Here is a 25,199-nt window from a genome sequence, read left to right on the forward strand (position 1 = left end):
ACTGGGGGGCCATGACTGCTGGTGACAGTAGGATTTCTGGTACTCCACTAGGTTTCCTCTGATAACACCTTGTCAGGGAGGAGTATCTTGTTACTGTGGCCATTACTGACCACATTGAGTTCGTGGCCTCATTACTGTAGGGTGGTAGTAAAAGTCCTATCTTTCCACTAGACCTTCCCTGACACCACTCAAGCAGGGAGGCACCTTGTTACTGCCAGATGAGGGTGGAAGTCTATGCCCACATGATACTCCACTGATACTATAAGGTATGTGGGAGGTCTTTGTTAACGTCCAGCAAGAATGTGAAGAATAGGTATTATTTTTTCTTCCAGTGCTTGGTAGAATTCACCAGTGATTCCATAATGGCTTGAAGTTTTCTTTGTGCAAAGGCTGTTCAGTTCCAATTCAACTTCTTTAATAGACACAGGGCTAGTCAGATTATCTACTTCTTGAATGAAGTTTGGTAGTTTGTCTTTCAAGGAAATTTGTCCATTTTATCTAAGTTGTCAAATTTACTGGTATAAAATTGTTCATAATATTGACTTGGTATTCTTTTACTATCTATAGAACCTGAAATAATGCCATGTCTCTCATTTCTAGTATTTTTAATTTGTACCTTCTCTTTTTCTTCTGATCAGTCTAAAAGTTTATAAATTTTATTGATCTTCTCTGAGAAATAGACTTTGGTTTTTACTGATATTTTCATTGTTTTTCTTTTTTTATACTTCACTGATTTCTGTGTTATTTTCTAATATTTACTTCTGATGTAATTTGGGATTTTTTGTTTTTGTTTTTTTTTTTAGTTTATTAAGTGGAAGCTGATGTCATTGATATACACATTTCTGATATAGACATTTAGTGCTACAAATGTCCCTCCAAGTATCATTTTAATGGCATCCCATAAATTTTGATGTATTGTATTTCATTTCATTTGATATATAATACTTTCTAATTTCCTCTTTGATCTCTTCTTTGATCCATGTATTATTTAGAAGTGTGTTATTTACTTTCTAAATATTTGAGGATTTTCCAGATAGCTCTCTGTTACTGATGTCTACTTTAATTCTCCCGTGACCAGAGAACATATTTTGTGTGAATTGAATCCCTTTAAATTTGTTGAGAATTTATTAAGTCCCAGAATATGGTCTATCTTGGTAATTTGTGTGCACTTTCAAAAAATGTATACTCTGCTGTTATTGGTTGAAGTGTTCTATGAATGTCAATTAGGTCAAATCATTTGATAGTGGCCTTTTTCATGACAATTTTTATTTGAAGTGACCTGAAAACCTGAAAAAGTAAACTCTCACTTCTACACAATGTTGAAAAACAAACAAAAAACCACAAAATTCTACCAAATCCCTTAAAATATTTCACTTAGTGTATTTAAGTTAATAAAACTGGAGGAAACTTTAAAGAAAAAAATAATACATTTCATGACTAGAGATTACTGATCTGTTACCCAAATTAGAGGATCACAAAATGTTAGATCTGAAGGACACTTCAGAGACAAGACCAAAGATCTTATTTTACAGCAACTCTGAAACTAAGAGATGTGTCCAAGGCAACACACTGAATTTATGCCAACCATGCTTCATCCTGTATTACTGTTTACCTGCTCTACTGTGCAGAAGATGTGGGCATCATCCTGCTGGAAGCGTCTAACTCGAGTCAAGCCACTTAAAGTTCCCGACAATTCATTCCTATGAAGAACTCCAAAATCAGCAAATCTTATAGGCATTTCCCTCCATGATCGTGGACGATGGGCAAACATTAAACTAGAAAAGATGCAACGACACATAGCTTGTACTTAGCACAGCAAAGATTAAGTAATTATCTAAATAATAAGTTACAATGAAGCCTCAAGACTTGTAAACACCTTATTCTGGTTCTTAGATCACCAGCTTAAAAACAAATTCTAGGAATTATTGAACCTTGAATTTATATTACTGCAGTACTCTGAGAAAGGACCCTGTCCGTCCTCTCTTCCAGAAATTCTGTTCCATATTCTTATTCACCCAATGAATTTCCACTTACTGTGTACAATTTACTTCAAAGTCTACTTTTTTGTGTGTAAGTTTATTCATGTGGAGAAAGACAAAGAGAGTGAGTGGGGAAGGGGCAGAGAGAGAGAGGGAGAGAGAGAATCCCAAGCAAGCTCCACACTGTCAGTGTGGAGCCCAATGCGGGGCTCAAACTCACAAAACATGAGAGCATGACCTGAGCCAAAGTGGGATGTTCAACCGACTGAGCCACCCAGGCGCCCCCTCAAAGTCTACTTCTTAAGTGAAGCCCTCTCGGACACCTCCATAGGCAGGGCTGGGCAGTCTGCCCTCAGGCTCCAAGAACACCTGGAATGTGCCATTATTTTGGCACTGAACCTAATTGTTTTTTCAACATTTTTACTTATTTTTGAGAGACAGAGAGAGACAGAGTGCGAGCAGGGGAGGGGCAGAGAGAGAGAGACGGAGACACAGAATCCAAAGCAGGCTCCAGGCTCTGAGCTGTGAGCACAGAGCCTGATGCGGAACTCGAACCCATGAACCGTGAGATCATGACCTGAGCCGAAGTCAGATGCTTAACCGACTAAGCCACCCAGGCGCCCCAGATTTGCTTCACTTTTAATACTCACCAATGCCCTGGACAGTTCATGGGCTTAAGGGCAAAAGTGTCCTTTTCAATATCAAAGGTAAACATGTTCTCACTGTAATGCTGCCAGTGGCCTGAGGTTTCCCAGAGCCTGCTGTTGTACATGTTGGGAGAGAGCACCTCTGTGAAGTTACGTTGGTGATATTCCTCCTTTAAGATAAATGCGTTGAATGTTAAAATGTGGCACAACAGATCACAATTCCACGCGAAGTAACACTAGATGCAAATATTTTTAACTTAGGATTACATCCTTTTTTTTTTTAATGTTTATTATTTATTTTTGAGAGAGGGAGAGGCAGAGTGCAAGCTGGGGAGGGCAAAGAGAGAGAGGGAGATACAGAATCCAAAGCAGGCTCCAGGCTCCCAGCTGTCAGCACAGAGCCCGAGTGGGGCTCGAACTCACGAACCATGAGATCACGACCTGAGCCAAAGCCAGATGCTCAACTGACTGAGCCACCCAGGCACCCCTGGGATTGCATCTTATATTAATTCCTGGTTAAGGTGCCCTCAGTTTTAGGTGTCGTACTCTCTGGGTCATGAAGGTTAGATTAATGTACTCTCAGTATAATTTTCATATTAAGTATCTTTATTTTATATTATAAAACTGCATATAGTCCATGTTTTAATTCTTTGAAAATTAGTAATTGAAATTATATATAATTACATATAACATCTATTATATGTATTATATACTATTATATATTATATTATTATGTATATATAAGCTTTCTATAACTACAAACTCCCAAATCCTGCTACATTCTAGATAAACAGCAGGGTTTTTTCTATACTGAAGAGGTAAAATAATTTCATAACTCAATAAGCCTGAATGCTACATTGCATGAAAATTTACTTTTGATCTATTTAGTTTTATCATTATTTTTTAAAGTTTATTTACTCATTTTGAGAGAGAGAGAGAATGAGCAGGGGAGGAGCAGAGAGAGAGAGAATCCCAAGCAGGTTCCAGGCTGTCAGGGCAGAGCCCAACACAGGGCTTGATCCCACAAACTGAGATCATAACCTGAGCTGAAATTCAGATTGGATGCTTAACTGACTGAGTCACACAGGTGCCTCTGATCTATTTAGTTTTAAATAGAAATGAAGCTGAGAATTTTAATTTTTATCACATGAAGTGGTTGAAATCTATAAAGTCATGAACTGGCTTTTCTCCCTCCCTCCCTGTAAATGGCTTCCCTACTTCAATCACTGAGGACAGGAAAAGAGAGTCAACTGAAGTACTTATTTTAATTTTTTTTTCCTCCGGATAGCAATCAGATGACCTTTGTTGCTGGTTTCCTAGGTTCTTACCATCTGTTAATCACTTAAGAAATACCTGGTACAAATCTAGACCACCATATTTTAATGAAGTAAAAAAAAATATTTTTCACAATTAAAAAAGTCTAAAACATGACATTTTAAAATTACTAACACTTAAAAGGATGCTATTTGTTACTCTTTGGCAGAGCATCTTTTCAGCCACTCGTGGATAGCTGGGTGTCAGCCATTCAGTAAGCTGCTTTACCTAGCCTTCATTTTTACTAAATGAGAAAGTTTTAACAAAAGTATAGGTTATAACAAATAGCACTAATTATTTCGTGGCTATGTCAGATACCTCTATATATTCAGATTAAACAAGGTCCCCAAAATTGAAGAACTGTTGGTGTGTTTGCTTATTTGTTTTTACTAGAGACTGGTTTAAAGCTTGGCTCAGAGATGATGATCAATCGACTTTTAAACCACTCTGGGTACAATTGCTACTCATGTTCACAATTCATGTATTTGGGAATGATTTTAAAGTATGTCTTAGGGGTGCCTGGATGGCTCAGTTGGTTAAGAGTCCAACTTCGGCTTAGGTCATGATCTCGCAGTTTGTGAGTTTGAGCCCTGCGTTGGGCTCTGTGCTGACAGCTCAGAGCCTGGAGCCTGCTTCGGATTCTGTGTCTCCTCCTCTCTCTGCCCCTCCCATGCTCATGCTCTGTCTCTGTCTCTCAATAATAAGTAAACATTTAAAAAAAAATTTTTTAACTATGTCCTATGAAGGGAATGTCATTATGTCTACTGCTTACTTAGTTTAGCAAAAACCAATTATTACTACCATCTACATGCCTCATCTCTATATATTATAACATACACATGTAATATATGTATTGTTTTGTCTTTCTTATACACACATGCATACATGTAAGAGAAAGATAAAGCAAACTGGCAAAATGTTAAAAATTGATGAATCTAGATGAAAGATACATGGATGTTCAGTGTACTGCACTTTAACTTTCTGTAGATTTGAATTTTTCAAAAGAAAAAGTTGGGGAAAAATATATCTCATACCATTTCATCAATTTATTTCTCTAAAGAGTAAAGAATATCAAGTGCTGGCAAAGAATACAGCCATGCTGGTTGAGAAGTCTACAGCTCAGTCTGGTCTCCTGAAGAAACCCCGATCGCTTATTCTGAAGATTAAAAATCATATTTCATCCATGGAAATGCAAGCTGGTGCAACCACTCTGGAAAAAAGTATGGAGTTCCTCAAAAAACTAAAAATAGAACTACCCTACGACCCAGCAATTATACTACCAGGCATTTATCCACAGCATACAGGTGTTTCAAAAGGACACATGCACCCCTATGTTTATAGCAGCACTATCAACAATAGCCAAATTATGGAAAGAGCCCAAATGTCCATCAATGGATGAATGGATAAAGAAGATGTGGCATATATATACAATGGAGTATTACTCAGCAATCAAAAATAATGAAATCTTGCCATTTGCAACTGTGTGGATGGAACTGGACGGTATAATGCTAAGTGAAATTAGTCAGAGAAAGACAAAAATCATATGACCTCACTCATATGAGGACTTTAAGAAACAAAACAGATGAACATAAGGGAAGGGAAACAAAAATAATATAAAAGAAGGGAGGGGGACAAAACAGAAGAGACTCATAAATATGGAGAACAAACTGAGGGTTACTGGAGGGGTTGTGGGAGGGGGGAAGGGCTAAATGGGTAAGGGGCACTAAGGAATGTACTCTGAAATAATTGTTGCACTATATGCTAACTAATTTGGATGTAACTTTTGAAAAATAAAAAATAAAATTAAAAATAAATAAATAATTTTAAAAAAAGAAGGAAGCCCTATACTCAGCTGCTGCTTTATGTAGCCAATGTAGATCATGATTTCTTCCAGCTTAAAAATGTTTCATGTCTTTGACTTACTTCAGGCCTCTAAGGGAAACTTCCATTATCTGTGAGAAAGCAGTAACTGAATGTGGCCTCCTCACTATAGGGAGAGTATCTCATGGCCAGTGATGGCACCCTGCCTCCCCCAGGTCCTGACCAGGCAGTCAGAATGCTGGCCAAAGAGACACACTTGCACTGTTCAGAATGCCTGTATAAAAATCTCACAAACAGCAAAATGGATGAAGGGGAATGAGAGATACAGGCTTCAAGTTGTGGAATGAATAAGTCATAGGAATAAGATGCACCATTAAGGAATATAGTCAATGATATTGTAATAACAATGTATTGGCTAGATGGTAGCCACCCTTGTGGTGAGCTTAGCATGAAGTCTAAACTTGTGCAATCACTATGTAGTACACCTGAAACTAATGTCACATTGTGTGTCAACTATACTACTCAAAGACAAAGTCTCAAATAGCAGCTTATTCACTGATTGAGTTCCCACTGTGGTCTGGCATTGTTGCCAGGGTAGCAAGAGTGAGCAAAACAATCCTATCTGTGCCATCCGTAGGGACAGTTCACCATTGTCCTCTGGTGGGGGACAGATGAAAAAAGATACAATTCCATTAGAGTTTAATGAGGGCCTGCATAGGAGAGGTAGAAGTTGCTATCTAAAGCGTCTCTATGTCCACTTTGTTGGTTCCACATTGAGTTTTTCAGTCAAAATTGTAATACATGTCACGACAGAGCACATAAAATGGCACACTGGAAATTATCTCCCTAACATAAAAGAGACACGGATGGTGGGGGAGGGTGGGGTGGGAAATGGAGCAAGGAATGATGTGATGATGAAAATACTATAATCATTTGACCCTTTTTGAGCTTTCAGAGAAGCTTAAATATGTTATATCAAGGGAGGCCACTTAATAAGTGAAACATTGGTACATTTGTCTGACATAAAGTGGGAAAAGGAAGTGAAGAAAACTTTTAGTTTGGAACTAAGGAATCAAATTTTAGTATATTTCCATGTTAACAAAACAGTCCTAATTTTAAAATTAATTCCTTATGTAAAGAATATTTTTAAGGCAATGGAAATAATCCTGTATGATATCATAATGCTGAACACATGTCATTATACATTTGCCCAACCCATAGAATATATATCACCAAGAGAGAACCCTAATGTAAATGAGGGACTTTGGGTGACTGTGATGTGTCAATATTGGCTCATCGATGTAACAAATACATCACTCTGGGGGGGGGGGCTGTTGTGATGGGGCACACTATGCATGTGTAGGGGCCGGAAGTATATGTGAAATCTGTACCTCCCTCTCAATTTTGCTGCAAACCTAAAGCTGTTTTAAAAATAAAGTTTTGATTTAAAAAAATCATATTTCATCCTGAAATACTAGTTTCAGGCCATTGAAGGTACTGAATCTCTACCTGCACCTGGTGATCTGGCTACCTGAAAGCACCTAAATATCAGGGCCACAGAGCAATGCTTCCCAGCAATTTTCATCATAAAAACTACAGAAATTCCACTTAAATGACTCCTTCCCCAAGCCACACTAAAATAACAGAATTTTTATAAAAGCAAAAATCTACAAGGTCAAGGGGAAAGGAGGAGAGATGAAAGCTATATAGTTAAGAATCTGTAAAGTAGATGAACAATTGCCTTGGCAGACCTGGGGAAGCTGAAAACTGAATGGGAGAATCCCAGAAGCAAGTCTGCTTTAGCTGGGTATAGATTTCTAGGTTTCACTTTTTTTTTTAAGTTTGTTTATTTTGAGAAAGAGAGCAGGGGAGAGACAGGAAGAGAGTGAGAACCCCAAGAACCTCTGCATTGCCAGCATGGAGTCTGATGAGGGGCTTGATCCCACAAACCATGAGATCATGACCGGAGCTGAAATCAAGAATCAGACATTCAATTGACTGAGCCACCCAGGAGACCCATTTAGGCTTAATATTTTTAAGGCATTGTTTTGTCTTTTGTTTTTTAGTGTTCCATTGAAAATGTCATTCCATTCTGATACCTAGTCCTATGTCTATGGCTTTCTCTCTCAGGAGACGTAGGATCTTTTCTTTATCCATAAAGTTTTGGAATCTCTCAGTAAGGTACCTTAGTTCCCAAGGAAAGAATGCTTTCACCAAAAATCCCAGACATACTTCTGTTGGGATTTGCAACTGTCCCTGGCCCATTTGGGGTCCCCTATGCTAGTTAACCAAAAGGCAAAGAATGACTTGCTCTTCTGGCCAGGATGACTGACTCAAATTATTGAGGAGGATTGTGCTACTGTTAAACAACGGAATAAGGGCTGTGTCTGGAATCAGTGAGGAGCCTTAAGCATTTCCACATCTAACAGTGATAGTCAGTGGGGAAACCCTGGTAACCTAAATAAGAGAGGATCATGAAGAGCTTGGATCCTGTGGGAAGACAATTTGGGTCATCCACTGTTATGGGTTGAATGGTGTCCCTCAAGAAAGGCACACTGAAGTCCTAACCCCAGGACACCAGAATGCGGACTTTTGGGGAAATGGGGCCTTTACAGAGGTGATCATCTTAAGATTTGGTCATTAGAGTGGGCTCTAATCCAATATGACTGGTGTTCTTATAAAAGGGGGGAATTTGGACAGAAACAGACATATATAGAAGGAAGATGATGCAAAGCCACACAGGGAGAAGGCCATGTGAGGGCTGGGGTGGAGGCATCAACAAGCTGAGCATCACCAGCAATGGTTGACAAACCACTGCTAGCTGGGAAGAGTGGAAGAAGGACTCACCCACAGGTTCCAGAGGGAGCATAGCTCACCAATGCCTTAATTTACACGTCTGGCCTCCAGAACTGCAAGACAATACATGTCTGTTGTTTTAAGCCACTCTGTTACAGTGCTTTGTTAGGCACTCTGTGAAACTAATGCATTCACCAAATGAAATGCTCTGTCCATCTGAGATATTGGCGGGACAAGGAGAATATGGAATGGGTGGTGGAGGAAGGAAGCTCTGATTTATTAACTTAGGCCTTGTGTCCATCTACAGAGCCTAGGGCTGGAACTATTACACTGAATTATTTCTTTTCTCTGAATACATGAAGAACACTGATGGTGGCTAATGTCACATTTTAATTTTTGCTGAGACTGAACTGATGTAAATGACACATTGGCTGATGGGACTTTGTGTGAGGAAATAAATAACTTCATGCAAGCAAAGGACAAAAGTGGACACCAGTAGCAAAGGGATTGGGCTGTGTTGGTTTTTCTCCATTTACAAACCCGAGCCACCCCATCCTGGGATATCTGCCTCCCTTCTCTGCTCTGCTCTGTGTTCCCCAAAGTTGACTTCTATGGACTCCATCACCAGGCTTACTTGCCTTGAGTTCTAGTTGGGTTTGACCAAGGAGAGGTTCCAAAAGGATCCCAAGGGTAGGAGAAGAGAGTGGTCAGGGTATTTACTCCCTCCTTTCCTACTTCTTCCTTGCCTTGGGTTTATTCTGTCTCTGGCTGTAATCTCCAGTTACAGCCTCTCTTTCACACTTCAAGCTCTCTCTAAGTTCTGGAACACTTTCTCCTCACCTGTTTGGGCCTAGGGGTGGAAGGTAAGGGAGCCTGATGTTGGTAATCCCTGGGTACTCTACATTACCTTCTTAGTTACCTCAACTGGACCCACACCTCTGCAAATATTTTCTTCTCTAGATTCCCTAGAGTTAAATCCTTTGAGTGCACTGTCAGGACTCTCCCTGCACAGGGCTAAATGTTTTGATATCTTATATGTCTGCAAAGACAAGTTTGGTTTGGAAATCCACTGAATCCAAGGTTGTGGCAACAGGAAGCACAAGTTCTCCAAATGGGTTATTAGAATAAAAAACAAGAGAAGCCACTCCCTTCTACTCCATGATTTTTCTTCTAAAGATAAACATAAATTTACCATATGACCCTGAAATCACACTCCTACATATTTACCCAAGTAAAATGAAAACCTATATTCATACAAAAACCTGTACATAAACATTTATAACAGCTTTATTCATAATTTTCTAAATTTGGAAGCAATCCAAATGTCCCTCAGCTAAGGAATCTGTGTTATGTCCATACAATGGAATACTGCTCAATAATAAAAGGAGACTACCATTAATATACTTATTAGCCTGAGGGAAAGAAACGAGTCTCAAAAGATTATATACAGTGATGATTCTGTTTATATGGCAAAATTTTCAGGATGGAGAACAAATCAATGGTTTGATCAAAGGAGAAAGGGTTTGACTCTAAAGAGGTAGCATAACAGAAATTTTTTGGGTAATGAAGTTGCTCTGTATCTTGAATATTGTGATGATAATACAATTCTGCACATTTGTTGAAAAAGTATGAGTTTTATTGTATGAAATTCTAGAATGAAAAAATTTAAGGAAAGTAAGAAAGATAGAGAACCAGTTGATAGACATGTTCCTGAATACAGGGGGGAAGAGTTTCAAGTAGGGTAACAACAAGATGTCCCTATTTATTTACTATCAGTTTTCCATACAGTCAGTAACCAATATACATCCAAACGTTCACCCACCTTAGCTTGAACGTAAGTGGAGGTCATCTCACCCCAGAATCAAAGACTCAGAAACTTTGGAATTTCCTTCTTACTGGGAATAATATGCCCTCCTGCATGACCTTCCACAGAAAGGCAACAGTTCTATTTCTGAGAAAAATGGCCCCACACGATGGAGTGTTTCTGCACTATACTCAGTATCACCTACGCCACTACTCTGGCTACAGTTGACAGGACCTGGCACCAAGCCACAGTCTGTTGACACTGGACGGGCCAATGGCCCTTGAGGTGGCCTGATGTGAATGAGAATCTGCCCCACATGTACACCCTCTACTGCCTGGTGATTAACCAGAACTGGATCTCTGTTGAAGGACTGTGAGACACAGAGAACGGGTACAGAAAAAAAAAAAAAAAAAGGACACAAATGATCAGACTGAACAAAAAAATAAGACCCAACAATATTCTAGTTTTCAAGAAATGTACATTCAATATAGAAACAGAAATAGGCAGAAAATAAAAGGAAAGAAAAAGATATATCACACAAGCCCTAACATAAGAAAGCAGTTTTGCCAGTATTAATATCAAGTAGACTTTTAAAAAAATTAGCTTGATGAAGGTCAAATGCTGTATGGTTCCACTTACATGAGTTACCTAGAATACCCAAATTCATAGAGACAGAAAGTAAAATGGTGGTTATCAGAAGCTGGGGGAGGTGGGGATGGGGAGTCATTGTTTAAGGGGTTCAGAGATTCATTATGCAATGATGAAAAGGTTCTAGAGAGTTTCAGTTCTGCAAGATGAGAAGAGTTTTGGAAATGGATGGTGGTGATAACTGCAAAACAATATAAATGTATTTAACACAACTGAACCATACGGTTAAAAAAGGTTAAAATAGTAAATTTTATGTTATATATGTTTTACTACAAAATAGCTTTATTTAGGTATAATTTATATGCAATAAAATTCACCAATTTTGAGTACATGATTCTTAATGACTTTTGACAGATGTATACAGTCATGTAATCTCCACCATAATCAACACATAGGATATTTCCATCACATCAAAAAGTTCCCTCCAGATCCTCTGTAGTCACCCCCTATCCCTGTCCCCAGGACCCCTAATTGTCTTTCCTATCACTATAGTTTTACCATGTCTAAAATTTCATATAATGGAATCATACCACATGTGGCCTCTGACTTCTTTGGTTTAGCATAAAACCTCTGAGATTATTCCTTCTTGTTGCATGTATCAGTACTCCATTCCTTTTTATTGCCGAGGAGTAGTCCATTACATATCACGGTTATGCTTATCTGTTCACTAGCTGATGAGACTCTCTGTTGTTTCCATTTTTTTGCTACAATAAATAAAGCTTCTATGGACATTCAAAGTCTCTGTATAGACATGTGTTTTTATTTTTCTTGGGTAAATAACCAGGAGTGAAATTGATGGGTCACACAGTTAAGCATATGTTTAACTGTGTAAGAAACTGCCAAACTGTTTTTACAAAGTAGCTGTACCATTTTGCATACAGGCAATGGGAGTTAGAATTTCTCCACATTCTTGCCAAGTTCTAGTGTTTTCAGGGTTTTTTTTGTTTTTGTTTTTGTTTTGTTTTGTTGGCCATGGGGAGTGTGTGTGTGGAGGGGGACATTCTAGTGGACATGTAATTATACCTCACTGCAGCCCTAATTTTCATTTCTTTGATGACTAATAATGATGAGCACCTTTTTTTATCTGTTTCTCTGCCATTTCTATTAAAAAATCAAATATCTAGGCATAAACCTGATGAAAAATGTGCAAGACTTCTAAAATAGAAATTAAAAAACATTGCTGAAGGAAAATAACTAAATGAACTGACAAAATTTCCATGTTCATAACTCAATGTGGTTAAGATGTAAATTATCTACAAATTAATCTATAGAGTGAAGGACATTCCAATAAAAATTCCAGCAGTTATTTTTTAGAAACTTGATAAGCATCATATAAAATTTATATGGAAACACAAAGAATTTAGAATAGCCAAAATAATCCTGAAAAACTTAAAATTAAACTGATATTAAGACTTAAAATATAGTTAAAATAAGTACAGTAATCAAAGCAGTGTGGTGTTAGTGCAAGGACAGACAACAAAGGGACAAAAGAATAGAATAAATATCCAGAAATACATAATGACTATTATATGCATATGATTATACAGTTTAGGACAAAGACTCTACTGTATTAATAAATGGTATTGAAGTTACTGGCTAACCCTATGGAAAAAATGAACCTTGATCCCTCTACTGCACAGAACCTAAAAATGAATTCAAGGTAGATCATGTCCTTAAGTCTGAAAACAAATTCAACCAAGCTTCTAGAATGGAAAAAAGAAGAATATTTTCATGACTCCAAAATAGGTAAAGATTTCTTAAACACAGCTTGAAAGCACTAACCAGAAAGGAAAAAAAAAAAAGCAAAACAGGACTTTGTTAAACACGAGAACTGTTGGTTAAAACACATCATTAAGAAAGTGAAACAATAAGCTGTAGCCTGAAAAAATATACTCATAATATGTACATTTAGCAAATGATTCATATCAGAATACAGAAGAACTCCTAAAAATAATTAAGAGACTAACAATCCAATTTTTTTAATTGACAAAATACTTCACAAAAGAGGATTCCAAATGACCGACAAGCATATGAAAAGATTGTCACATCATTATTCATCAGGGAAATGCAGAATAATTCCACGGTACCAACCAGAATGACAAACTGAATACCAAGTGTTGAAGAGAATGTAGAGTAAGTGACAGCTCATATATTTTAGAAGGAACATTAAATGGTTCAACCACATGAAAACTTTTCAGCATTTTGTTAAATTAGTCAATAACAGGGGCGCCTGGGTGGCTTGGTCAGTTAAGCGTCCGACTTCAGCTCAGGTCATGATCTCACGGCCCGTGAGTTCGAGCCCCACGTTGGGCTCTGTGCTGACCGCTCAGAGCCTGCAGCCTGTTTCAGATTCTGTGTCTCCCTCTCTCTCTGCCCCTCCCCTGTTCATGCTCTGTCTCTCTCTGTCTCAAAAATAAATAAACGTTGAAAAAAAAATTTTTTTTTAATTAGTCAATAACACTCTACAACCTAGCAATTCCACTTCCACGTATATACCCAAGAGAAGTGAGTACTCGTGCCCACCAAAAGACATGTACAAAAATGTTCATAGCAGTTTCATGTCAAATAGCTCCAAAGTGGAAACAACTTAAATGTATACGTACAGGAGAGCGAATAAATACGCTGTACTATATTCACAAAATGAAATACCTCAAACAATAGAAAAATAATTATATGCAAAACCTGGATGACTCTCAGACATTAAGTTGAACAAAAGAAGCCAGAAACACAATAAATAGCTAATACTGTAGGAGTCCATTTACATGAAGTTTTGAAGACCAGGAACAATTGATCTATGGTAGACAGAAATCAGCAAGATTATCCCAGGTGAAAAGAGGGGAGGTGGGTATTGACTGGGAAGACCCAAGAGGACCTTATAGGATGGAGCTGTTCTATGTCTTGATCTGGGTGGTGACTGTGTAGATGTACACACATGGGAACATTTATTGACCTGTATGCTTCAGATTTATGCATTTTAACAAATGTAACTGAACCTCCAATCAGCAACTCTGGCACCAGCTTCCACCTGAATGTGGCCATATAAGGAATTCAACGTAAGAACCATGCAATTAAGTCTAACACTTGGAACCATTAGAGATAACAATGAAAAAAAAAATGGCCATTTTAAGCCACTAAGCTTTGGGATATTTTGTTATGCTGCGACAGACAGCCAGAACAGAATTTGTTCTGGTTGTGGGTGCTGCTATAATAGCAACCTAAAACAGGCAGCCTTGGCTTTGGGACCAGGTGGTGGGCAGAAGCTGGGTGGCTAGAGCCTGTGGGAACTTGAAGGGCAGCGAGGAAAATATATTGGAGGATGAAGAAAAGGGAACTCTTGTGGTGCCAGAAAACTGGTAACACCATCACCTGAGGTAAATGAAAAACAGAAAGAGTACCCAAAGAATTCACGGACTGTAGCTAGGGATGTGTCTAGGCAGAAAGTACAAAGGAACAACTGACTACTTAGAGCTGCCTATGATAAAATACAAGAGAGACAAAAACTAAACAGGGTACTATTTTTGGAGAGGAGATATCAAAATGCCAGGACCTGTTGGGTTCAAAAATAAAACTATTGCGTCCTCAGACTCATCCAGCAAAAGACTCATAAGGTAAGAATGGCTTTAGCACAAAAATAAAATACAGCGTACAGCCAATAAAGCATGGCCTTACAGTAAAGCTCTTGAGGGTATAAAGGTGTGCCATTTATGAAGACCTCACAGTGATCTGAATGAGTATCTACAGTGATCTGAATGAGAGTCTTAAGATGGTGCTTTGTAGACTCTGTCAGCTAAGCATTAAGGCTTTTAAGAATCTTAAGTGTATAGTCTTGCAGCAGCCTCACAGGCAGCCTTAAGTAGAGAAGAATTTGGTTCATAAAGAGGCACAGCTGTGGTTTTTATAGAAGTCTTGATTACAAATGTATATAAAAGACCCCACAAAGTTTTTAAAGGAATTGTCCTGGCTTAGAGTAAAATGGATAGAGACAGCACAAAATGAAATGAGGCCTTGGGATGCCCAAAGTCCTACTGAAAGAAACAGGTTGAGAACACTGAGAAAGCTACTCAGAGGTCTGCATGGGCTATTGCTCATGGTAAAGGAAGGATGATTCAAAGGGCAGAACCATAACCCAGGAAGAGACAAAACTAAGTCCTACCCAAAGTGCACTTTTTGACCAGGGAGAAAGAACAAGTAGGTTGTCAGGGTATCTGCAGATCAGTGACAACTACTCTCCCGCGCCCCTTTTTGAATGGCAATATGTACTGCCTCCTATTTCTCTATCATCATTTTATAATGTTAGGGTGGGGTTGACCCAGAGACAATTGTCCCTTTAATTCACAGATCTTAAGATGAGCAGAACTGCATTTGGTAATCTGTACTTTGCACCCAAAGACCCTCATCTATACCTAGACCTGATTCAGATGACATATTATTAGATTTTGAGCCAATGCAGTGATTGGATGAGATGTGCAATCATTTGCTTAGCCAACAGTAGAACACATTTGAAGAGCAGAATTGGACCTCCTCCAGTTTTCTGGAGCTGAAGAAACCATAGACTGTCAACTGGAAACCCCACAGGGCCATGCCCTAGTAACAGGGATGAATAAGAGGCAGATTCTGTCTTATCAAAATGGAAGCCCAGCCCTAACTCAGCTCCATCTTTGAATGGATTAATTAGGCTTCGATCTTGACAGAGGGTAAATGTTCTTGTAGGAGATGACATCATCTAAAGCCTCTGAAGTTATTTTTATATACAGTATTTAGCATATAATAAAAAATTACCAAATATGGGAAAGGCAAGACCATATAACTGAAAACCAAGAGAAAAAAACAGGCAAAGTTTCTGAATTTTTTTGTTGTTATTGTTTTGTTTTGTTTGCATGGAAAGGCCAGTTTCTTCAGACAAAGGTATCTGGGAGTTCAAAGTCCTCTGCCTCATCCGTGTCTGCCAAATATTCTTATTCCAAAATTCAAGGACCCACTCTTTCCCAAAAGTGCCCTTACCTTAGCATAAGAGACCACTGGGGTTGTGAATTTAAATGGCTTTACAATTCTGCAGCCCATACAATCAGGCCTTGGGCCTAATCATCAGCCATGTGCGTCTTACATCTATAAAGATAAGAGATTCCTATCAGGCTACCACAGAGACTTTCTGTTTATTCTCCATATACTCAATGACCAACCTCGAGAGTTCAGGGTGCCAGGGGCTATATTGATTTTCTGGCAGACAGCCTATCCAAAACAGCAGCTGTGATGGTCATCACCACCTGCTATAGTCTCGGATAATCTTCAGTGATTCTTCAGGCCCTCTGGGCTCCCTTGGCTTCACACTGGCTGATCCCTACTGGAAGGTATGTAGTCCAGGTGACAAAGTCCACAGAGCTTAGCCTCCAGGGACACAAAACAAGAAAAGAAGGAATGGAGATGAGACAGGTGAGGCAGACAGAGAATAACCAGCTCATGCCAGTAACCTTTTCTCAGGAAGTTGCTGAAGAAAGTGCTTCCCCACAGGAGAGGGATAAGGAAAGAAGAGTAAGGCATGGGATCAGGGAAGAAGAGAACCAACATAGCAGAGACATGAGGGGAGTAGCCAGAATGATGAGGAAAACAAGTACTGAGACATCAGTTGGCAAGAATCCTTGCAGCAAGTTAATTCTGGAAAAAGGGGACCAAATTTTCAAAAATTACTGAGAGATTACCTAAATACTCAGAATATGCTGTAAGGAGTTTTGCAGTTTTGAGAAAAAGTTTGAGGATGAATTAGTGATAGGAACTAAGTTAGTGACATAAAACTGAGTAAATGAAAATTTTAGGTAATTACTAGTTACAGGAAAGAAAAAAAACACAAGAAAGGAGACATAATCCTAGTAGTTACATGGATCATCACTGAACAGTATCTGGAGTTCAAATGAGAGAAACACTTAAGACTTTCTCATCTACAGACTTTATTACAAGAAGGTATTTTACCTAATTGTCTTTATTCTTTGCTCTGGATGGAGGTGCCAAGCTACCTGGGAGTCATACCAGTGAGGGACACCATGGACCCCTGGGTCAGGGACGGTGGAGGGAGACCATGGACCACATTTTGAGAATCAACAGTTCATCATTTAGCATTCTGTGCCAGATAGGACACTTCCTCCTTTCTTCTCCTTCCCAGGGAGTCCACACTTAGTCTAATTCTTATCTTTGCATTGTTCATGCTCTAGAAACTTTTATGGACAATAGGTGCACTTACTGAAATTCAAGAATGCATTTTATTTAGGAAATACAGAAATTATTTCAATTTTTTTGAGGTACAACCCAGTATTTCTCTTTAGTTCAAAATTCTTATTAATATTACTAAAATAAAGTTAATGAAAATGCTTGGCTATTTTATTACGAAAATAGGAAAATAATAAAGTGTACAATGGAGCTGAATAAAAAAATGTTTTAAAAATTAACTTACTCGTATGAAATTCATAAGTGTGTTATAAATGAAGGCTCCTCTGGGAAGAAAAAAGCAGCTCCCAGGACTCAGATCATGGAAGAAGAATAGTTCTTGTTCCTAGATTAAAACAATAACTGCATCTCAAATCTCATTGCCATTGATCAATATTTACTGTATGCATATGACATTGAAGGAATGAGACTTATACTCAGTTATGACTTCCATCTTCTAACAACTAAACCCCTCAATACTTACCTCTAACTAGAATTACTACCACATGTAAAATTACAATTCATATTTATGGTTACTTAGCTCTTCATTCACCTTTTATTCACTCCTAATTTCTGACGTGGCATCTTGGAATGTGGATCTCATGGGGAGAGAACATGGCCAAAGATCAGAAAAGTTCACTCCAGGGGGAAGGCTCCACGTGGCGGTGGCCATCATCATGGCTGTCACTACTGAATGCCTGCCCCATGCTGCTGCCACCATACAGCATCTGCCCTCCCCATCAGCCCTACAACGCCACCGAGCAAGAGACGAGCACGTGCAGTTCCATAAGTGAGCACATGGCCCACCATATAACATAGCTCATAAGTGGCCAAACTGACACTCAAACCCAGGTCCACACACTCTTAAATCTCATTCTGTCTTTCTGCTCTGTTCCCCCAAAACAAAGTATGTTGTTAAGTACATACAATTTTTTACAACATTATTTTTACATCATGGTATGAGTGACAGAAGGCTGTAATTTTAAAATGTAATAAAAGACACAGGAAGGAAAGCTATGAGGAGACATTTGGAGTATTAACATGAGGTTGCAATAGCAAACTCTGAATGCCAGCAAAACAGAAGATAGGACAAGGGAAGAAGAGATCCCATTTTCCAAACAATTAAATCATAGGCCAACAAAGAATGTCCTCATCCTGCTAGTGATTAGGATGCAGGTGTACCTTTCCGATTTTCCTGTGATCACGGTTCCTGGCTTCCTCTTGGAACTTTTCCCAGGTTTTCATCATCTTGTTATCAGGAAAGGATATCCCATAGATCCTCTGCAGTGTTTCCATTTCAGGGTTGCCCTCCCAGTATGTTGAGGAATTCTAAGCATCAAACAAAAGTTGGGTAAACATACCAAACATTTGGTTATAAATAAAACCACTCTTAAATCTGTGCACAATTTTCCACTACGCCATCCACATAGCTTACGATGACTTTTTGTAGCACCAGGAAGACTCTTAAACTGATTCTAATTAAACCTCCCCAGCCCAAATACATCAGAAAATTATGTAGAGTCTGCCATGGATTCTAGGAATGAATAGTGAGAAGGAAGGGGAAGGTGGGCGGGGCCAATAGTAATTGAACCACAGAGGAGAGGAACAGCATACAGTACAGAGACATGAAGATCCCAGCCAAATGTTCTTGCTCACACTACTAGGGTGATTCAAGGAAGTCATCAAGTGCAGAACAGTATCTTAAAATACATGAGAAAGAAAGGCACTGTACCATGTATAGTAATGTTAAATAATAAACAATTAAAAGCTACATGTAAGGTCCTAATTTTCAAAAATTACAGTATTTTTAGAAGCTTCTGTAAAAATTGGGGTGCCTGGGTTACTCAGTTGATTTAGCATCCGACTTCGGCTCAGGTCATCTCATGGTTTGTAGGTTTGAGCTCCTCATTGGGCTCTGTGCTGACAGCTCAGAGCCTGGAGCCTGCTTGGGATTCTGTGTTTCCCTCTCTCTCTTTCCCCTCCCCAATTTGTGTGCTTACTCTCTCTCTCTCTCTCTCTTTCCCTCTCTCTCAAAAATAAATAAATAAACATTAAAAAAAGAAGCTTCTGTAAAAATCAAATAATGAGGTATTTTAAAATACTGTGATACTCAGATTATAAAAGATATGATTGAAAATTCCTCATTATCTGGTTTATCTTAAGTTTGCTGTATTAAAAAAATAAATGCTTACCTTGAAAATTTTTATGGCTTTAATTTTTCCAGTGTGTCTTACATGGGGCCCTTTGCAAAGGTCAATTAGTGGACCACACCTATAATGAAATATTTCAGACATGCCCAGACACAGTTATAGCTTTTTGGACCGTTCATTACAAATCATGTTTTCATATGTTTTAAGTGAAGGATCTTACTTATTTGTACATCTTGAGGCAATTTTTAACTTGGGGGGCAATTTAAAATAATTTAATTCTTAATTTAGGATGAAGAAAGAGGCAATTTATCTGGCCTCAGATCCCAGTCTTGCCTCCTTTGCTCAAATTCAAAAAGTTACAGAATCTTCTGACAGAAACCACGCAGTCACCCACCACTTTTCAATGTCATGTCCCAAGGCTATTGAAAACCTTCCACTGTCATAAAATCAAAAAGCCATTTCCCTGTTCTACACTGATCTGCAAAGCCAAAATTAACTGCAACTTATATAAAATGTGCTAACTTGATACTTTAAAAATAAACTTCACCAAACCTATAGAATGTACACCAACAAGAGCGAACCATAATGTAAACTCTGGACTCTATGTGATTATGATGGTCAGTGCAGGTCCATCAACTGTCACTAACGAGCCACTCCACGGGGGGCATTGGTAGTGGCGGAGGCTGTGCACGAGTGGGGGAGAGGGTATGTGCGAAATCTCTGTACCTTCTCAATTTTGCTGTGGACTGAAATCTGCCCTGAGAAATAAGGTCTGTTCAATAAATAATAAACAAATAAGTAAGTAAGTAAGTAAATAAATAAATAAATAAATAAATAAATAAAATTTCAAGGGTCTTTTGTGTATTTGTTTTTAGGTACTCTGGTGTTATGACAAAAGCCTTAACTGTCTTTTGGTTTACTAAAATGGAACACTGACTTCAGTGCAACTCTCAGGCACAAGTTCAGGTCAGAGATGACACCATTATTAAAACACATAGTGTGGGGTGCCTGGGCGGCTCAGTCGGTGAAGCTTCTGACATCTAACTCTTGGTTTTGGCTCACGTCATGATCTCACAGTACCTGAGTCCTGGGTTGGGTTCTGTGCTGACAGTGTGGAGCCTGCTGGGATTCTCTCTCTCTCTGTCTCTCTCTTTCTCTCTGCCTGCCCCTCCCCTCTCAAAATAAATAACATTAAATAAAAAAAACCACATGGTGCGGTTGCTGGGGATCGATTCACTTGCACCTCTAACCACGAAGGACCCCCAAACCTTAATAAGCACAGACTTTTTTTCAAGCACAGAGACACTTAAAAAAATTAAAATACTAATGACACTGGTCAGAGGGAAGGTACTTAACATCAACTAATTTAAGGAAAATTTAGTAAAGAAAGTAAATTCTTCCTTAACTATTCCAACCAATTTTAAATACTTTTAAAGTTCACTGGTTAAAGAGTTAAAAATTACAATGAATACATAAAGGGGCTGGTTTATTCACCAAAGTGGATAAATATGCTTTAAATATGAAAATGTCATTTATTTGAATGGCCAGGCTTTATTGTTCTCTGCCCAAGATGGGAGTGGTAAATCAAAGCTCACAGGTGTGGAAGGAATGCCTAATTAGCATGGAAGACTTCAATACGCTCATCTTAAAATAACCCTGTAGAAGAAAATACAATTCATTTTCTAAAAATTAAATTGACAGAGTAAGAAGTGTCAATATTGACCTAAGGAAGGTTCAAAAAATAGCCACAAGAGCTCAAGTATTAGGAGCCTGAATTTTAAAACTTCGCATGTCTTTTCTATCTCTTCATGTATTAAACTTCAAAATGCATATAGTAACATTTATTTGAATTATAAGTAATAACCAATAAAACCTTATCAGGTCACTGGAGAATAGCAAAGATGAGGCAAGCATGGTATCCCACTTCAATGTCAAATGGCAACGAATTCATATTATAATGTAAGAAATGCACTGAGCACATCTTTGCTTAAAGGGGAGATGACTTCTCTTACAGTACAATGAAACTACAGACCTGTAACTATGTGACCATGGAAAGTAAATGCTTTGTGGAGGGTTTTTCTGATACCAGATCTCCTAAGATTGGACCATGAAGGTCATAGCATCAGCCAGACATCCAGAACACACAGAAATGGGGAACAGCAATTACCTACAAGGCAGCTTTAAAACCACACGAATAAAATAGGGGCTCCAGATGTTAAACAAACAGAACTGAGTTGTGGTGATATTGATTTCACTTGCCTCTTCCTATCACTTGATTTGCCTTCGGTTCCTAACACTGTCTTTCTGTTTTATCATGAACATCCTGCTAACGCATGAAAGCTAACAACACCTTTGGACTCCAGGAAACGGGGAGTATATATAGTGGAGGCAGGAAATCACTGCATGAGGGGATGGTCCCTAACAGCTCCCACTGCCACATTAATAAGAATATGAGGATGAAACAAAATTCTGTTCCTAAAGAGCTCCCCTTGAAATGTAAAGCACTGGGCAAACACAATCTCACCCACATGGGGAAAGATGCTGCTACAGCTAACATCTGGAAAATGAAATTCGGGTTTCAGCAGCAGACTGATAAACACAAATGAAGACATAATAATTTCCTTTTGCTGATAACATTTTGGAGTCTCTAGCTAACATAGTATACCAACTATGCAAATTGACAAAGAGACCACCCACCCAAGGACCAACTGCTTCTACTGCTAATGCCTTAAAGTTTACCACTGAGCACCACTTAAAATTTACACACACTTTGGGGTGCCTGGGTGGCTCAGTCAGTTAAGCTCAGGTCATGATCTCATGGTTCCTGAGTTTGAGCCCCGCATCAGTCTCTGTGCTGACAGCTCAGAGCCTGGAGCCTGCTTCAGATTCTGTGTCCCCCTCTCTTTCTGCCCCTCCTATGCTTGTACTTTGTCTCTCTCTCTCTCAAAAATAAATAAACATTTTTAAAAATTCAAAATAAATAAATAAATACAGTCTACACACACTTTACCTGTAAACTGTCGTAGTTGGAGTGTTAACCTTCTCATTCAGGATGCGGCATTTAAATTTATTGTACTATAAAGAAAAACATATTTACATATTATTATGTTATTATGTAAAATGCTTAAGTAGGAAAAATTTTTCTTTTTAGGAAAAAAACTTATTTTTTTTCAACAAACACTGAATGGGTGTCTACTATGTTCTAGTGCTGAGACCCCAGGAATACCAAGAGCTCATAGCTTAGAGCTGTACTGTCCAAAACAGGAGCCACAAGCCCGTGTGGCTATTGAGCACTTGCAATGGAACCAGCCTGAAATTAGATGTGTGTAAGTGCAAAACACATTGGATTTCAGAGACGTGCTATGAAAGAATGTACAATAGTTTAGTAACTATTTTTATGTTGGTTACATGATACAGTGATATTTTTGATATAATGGGTTAAATATGACATTATAAAAATTAATTTTGCCATTCTTTTACTTTTAAAATGTGGCCACCAGAAAAAGATTATATCCGTGGCTCAGATTTGTGAATCACATTATATTTTTATTGAACGGCACTGTTCTAGAAGATTCCAATTTTTTTATCTCATTTTTAGAGTGTACTTTTTAAAGTTTTTATTTAAATTCCAGTTAGTTAATATACAGTGTAATACTAATTTCAGGTGTACAATATAGTGCAATTCATGACTTCCATATATCAGGTACTCATCACAAGTGCCCTCCTTAATCCCTGTCACCTATTTAACCCATCCCCACCCCCACCTACCTCTGGTAATCATCAGTTTGTTCTCTACAGTTAAGAGTTTGTTTCTTGGGGTGCCTGGGTGGCTCAGTTGGTTGAGCGTCCAACTTTGGTTCAGGTCATGATCTCGCGGTCCATGAGTTCAAGCCCTGTGTTGGGCCCTGTGCTGACAGCTCAGAGCCTGGAGCCTGCTTCAGATTCTGTGTCCCCCCTCTCTCTCTGCCCCTCCCCCACTCATGCTCTGTCTCTCTCACTCTCAAAAATGAATGTTAAAAAAAATTTTTTTAAAGAGTTTGTCTCTTGGTTTGTCTTGCTCCTTCTCCCCCCCCCTTTTGCTCCTTTGTTTTGTTTCTTAAATTCTACATATGAGTGAAATCATATGGTATTTGTCTTTCTCTGACTTATTTCTCTTAGCTTAGTACTCTCTAGCTCCATCCACGTCTTCAATGGCAAGATTTCATTATTTTTTATGGCTGGATAATATTCCATTGTGTGTGTATATATATATATATATATATATATATATATATATATATACACCACCTTTTCTTTATTCATTCATCAGTCAATGGACACTTGGGCTGTTTCCATAATTTGGCTATGGTAGATAATGTTGCTACAAACATTGGAGTGTAGGTATCCCTTTGAATTAGTATTTTTGTATTCTTTGGGTAAATACCTAGTAATGCGATTGCTGGATCATACAGTAATTCTATTTTTAATTTTTTGAGGAACCTCCATATTGTCCTTCAGAGAGGCTGCACCAGTTTGCATTCCTACCAACAGTGCAAGAGGGTTCCCCTTTCTCCACCAACACCTATTGTTTCTTGTGCTGTTGATTTTATCCATTCTGACAGGTGAGAGGTGGTATCTCATGGTGGTTTTGACTTGCATTTCCCTGATGATAAATGATGTTGTGCCTCTTTTCATCTGTCTGTTGGCCATCAGTATGTCTTCTTTGGGAAAAATGTCATGTCTTCTGCCCATTTTTTAATTGGATTATTCATTTTTGAGGTGTTGAATTTTATAAGTTCTTCATATATTTTAGATACTAACCCTTTATTGGATATGTCATTTGCAAATATCTTCTCCCATTCCATAGGATGCTTTTTAGTTTTACTGATTGCTTCCTTTGCTGTGCAAAAGCTTTTTATTTTGATATAATCCCTATAGTTTATTTTTGCCCTTATTTCTCTTGCCTCAGGAGACATCTCTAGAAAGAAGTTGCTACCGCCAATGTCAAAGAAGATATTGCCTGAGTTTTCTAGATTTTATTGGTTTCGGGTCTCACATTTAGGTTAGAAGATTGAAATTTGAACTACATGAAATAAATAAAATTCTGAGGACACAGCTGCATTTTTAATTTACATAAACAAAAACTAAGTTTACAATAAATGATCATATTGTTACATTAAAAACTCAGAAGACACTTTCTTTCCTGCTTTCATCACTATTGCCTTGGAGACAGGTACTTTATATTAAATAACTACTTGAGGAAGGTAGTTGTTGGGAGAAAAAAATAGATATGTATGATTGAACTGTCTCATACTTTTATGTTCAAACAAAATTATTTTTCTTCACAAACTTTGAGGTGTTTTTTTTTATTGAGTTTAATTCTTTTTTTTGTTTTTTTAAGAGGGAGTGTATCTGAATTTTAATGCTTTACTTTCCATGTTCTGTAGTTTCTACCACTGACCTAAGGAACAAAACTGCTTGAACAGCTCATTTCTCTACCAAAGCAGATGGCAGTTTGACCTCTCAGAGAATATGCAAACCAGAAGAAATGTCACATTTTTCTTCCCTGGGCCTTTTGAGAAACTAGACCAAAATGTTAAGTTATTCAAGGTTCTTATTGAGCAGTGGCGCTTTACTGTCTAGAGAAGCAAATGAACCCCGCCCCCCCTCCCCCCCCAGAATGGCACTGCACAGGCGTGGACTCGGGGCACACTAAACTAGGAGTCGAGAACCTTGAGCAGCAGTTCAGAGTTTTATCCACCTCAATTTTTCCTGCTTTTTGCCCACTATTATGGCCAATGTGGGCGGGTGGGAAGGGGGCTATTCCTGACAACTCATGCTTTCCAAGATCCTCTTAAAGAGAGTT

General features: G+C 38.4%; 1 protein-coding gene across 1 annotated transcript in view; it reads right to left on the minus strand.

Moving 5' to 3' along the window:
• TARS3 (threonyl-tRNA synthetase 3) overlaps nt 1–25,199 on the minus strand; it is a 62,730-nt gene that overhangs the window by 18,169 nt on the left and 19,362 nt on the right. Inside the window, exons 7-12 of the mRNA XM_042988225.1 lie at nt 22,365–22,429; nt 19,397–19,475; nt 18,387–18,533; nt 17,452–17,550; nt 2,630–2,796; nt 1,613–1,775 (exon numbers count right to left, since the gene is read on the minus strand). Coding sequence (XP_042844159.1) covers nt 1,613–1,775; nt 2,630–2,796; nt 17,452–17,550; nt 18,387–18,533; nt 19,397–19,475; nt 22,365–22,429 — 720 coding nt within the window. The remainder of the gene's footprint in view (nt 1–1,612; nt 1,776–2,629; nt 2,797–17,451; nt 17,551–18,386; nt 18,534–19,396; nt 19,476–22,364; nt 22,430–25,199) is intronic.

Source organism: Panthera tigris, chromosome B3, assembly GCF_018350195.1.
Source record: "Panthera tigris isolate Pti1 chromosome B3, P.tigris_Pti1_mat1.1, whole genome shotgun sequence".
NCBI lineage: Eukaryota > Metazoa > Chordata > Mammalia > Carnivora > Felidae > Panthera > Panthera tigris.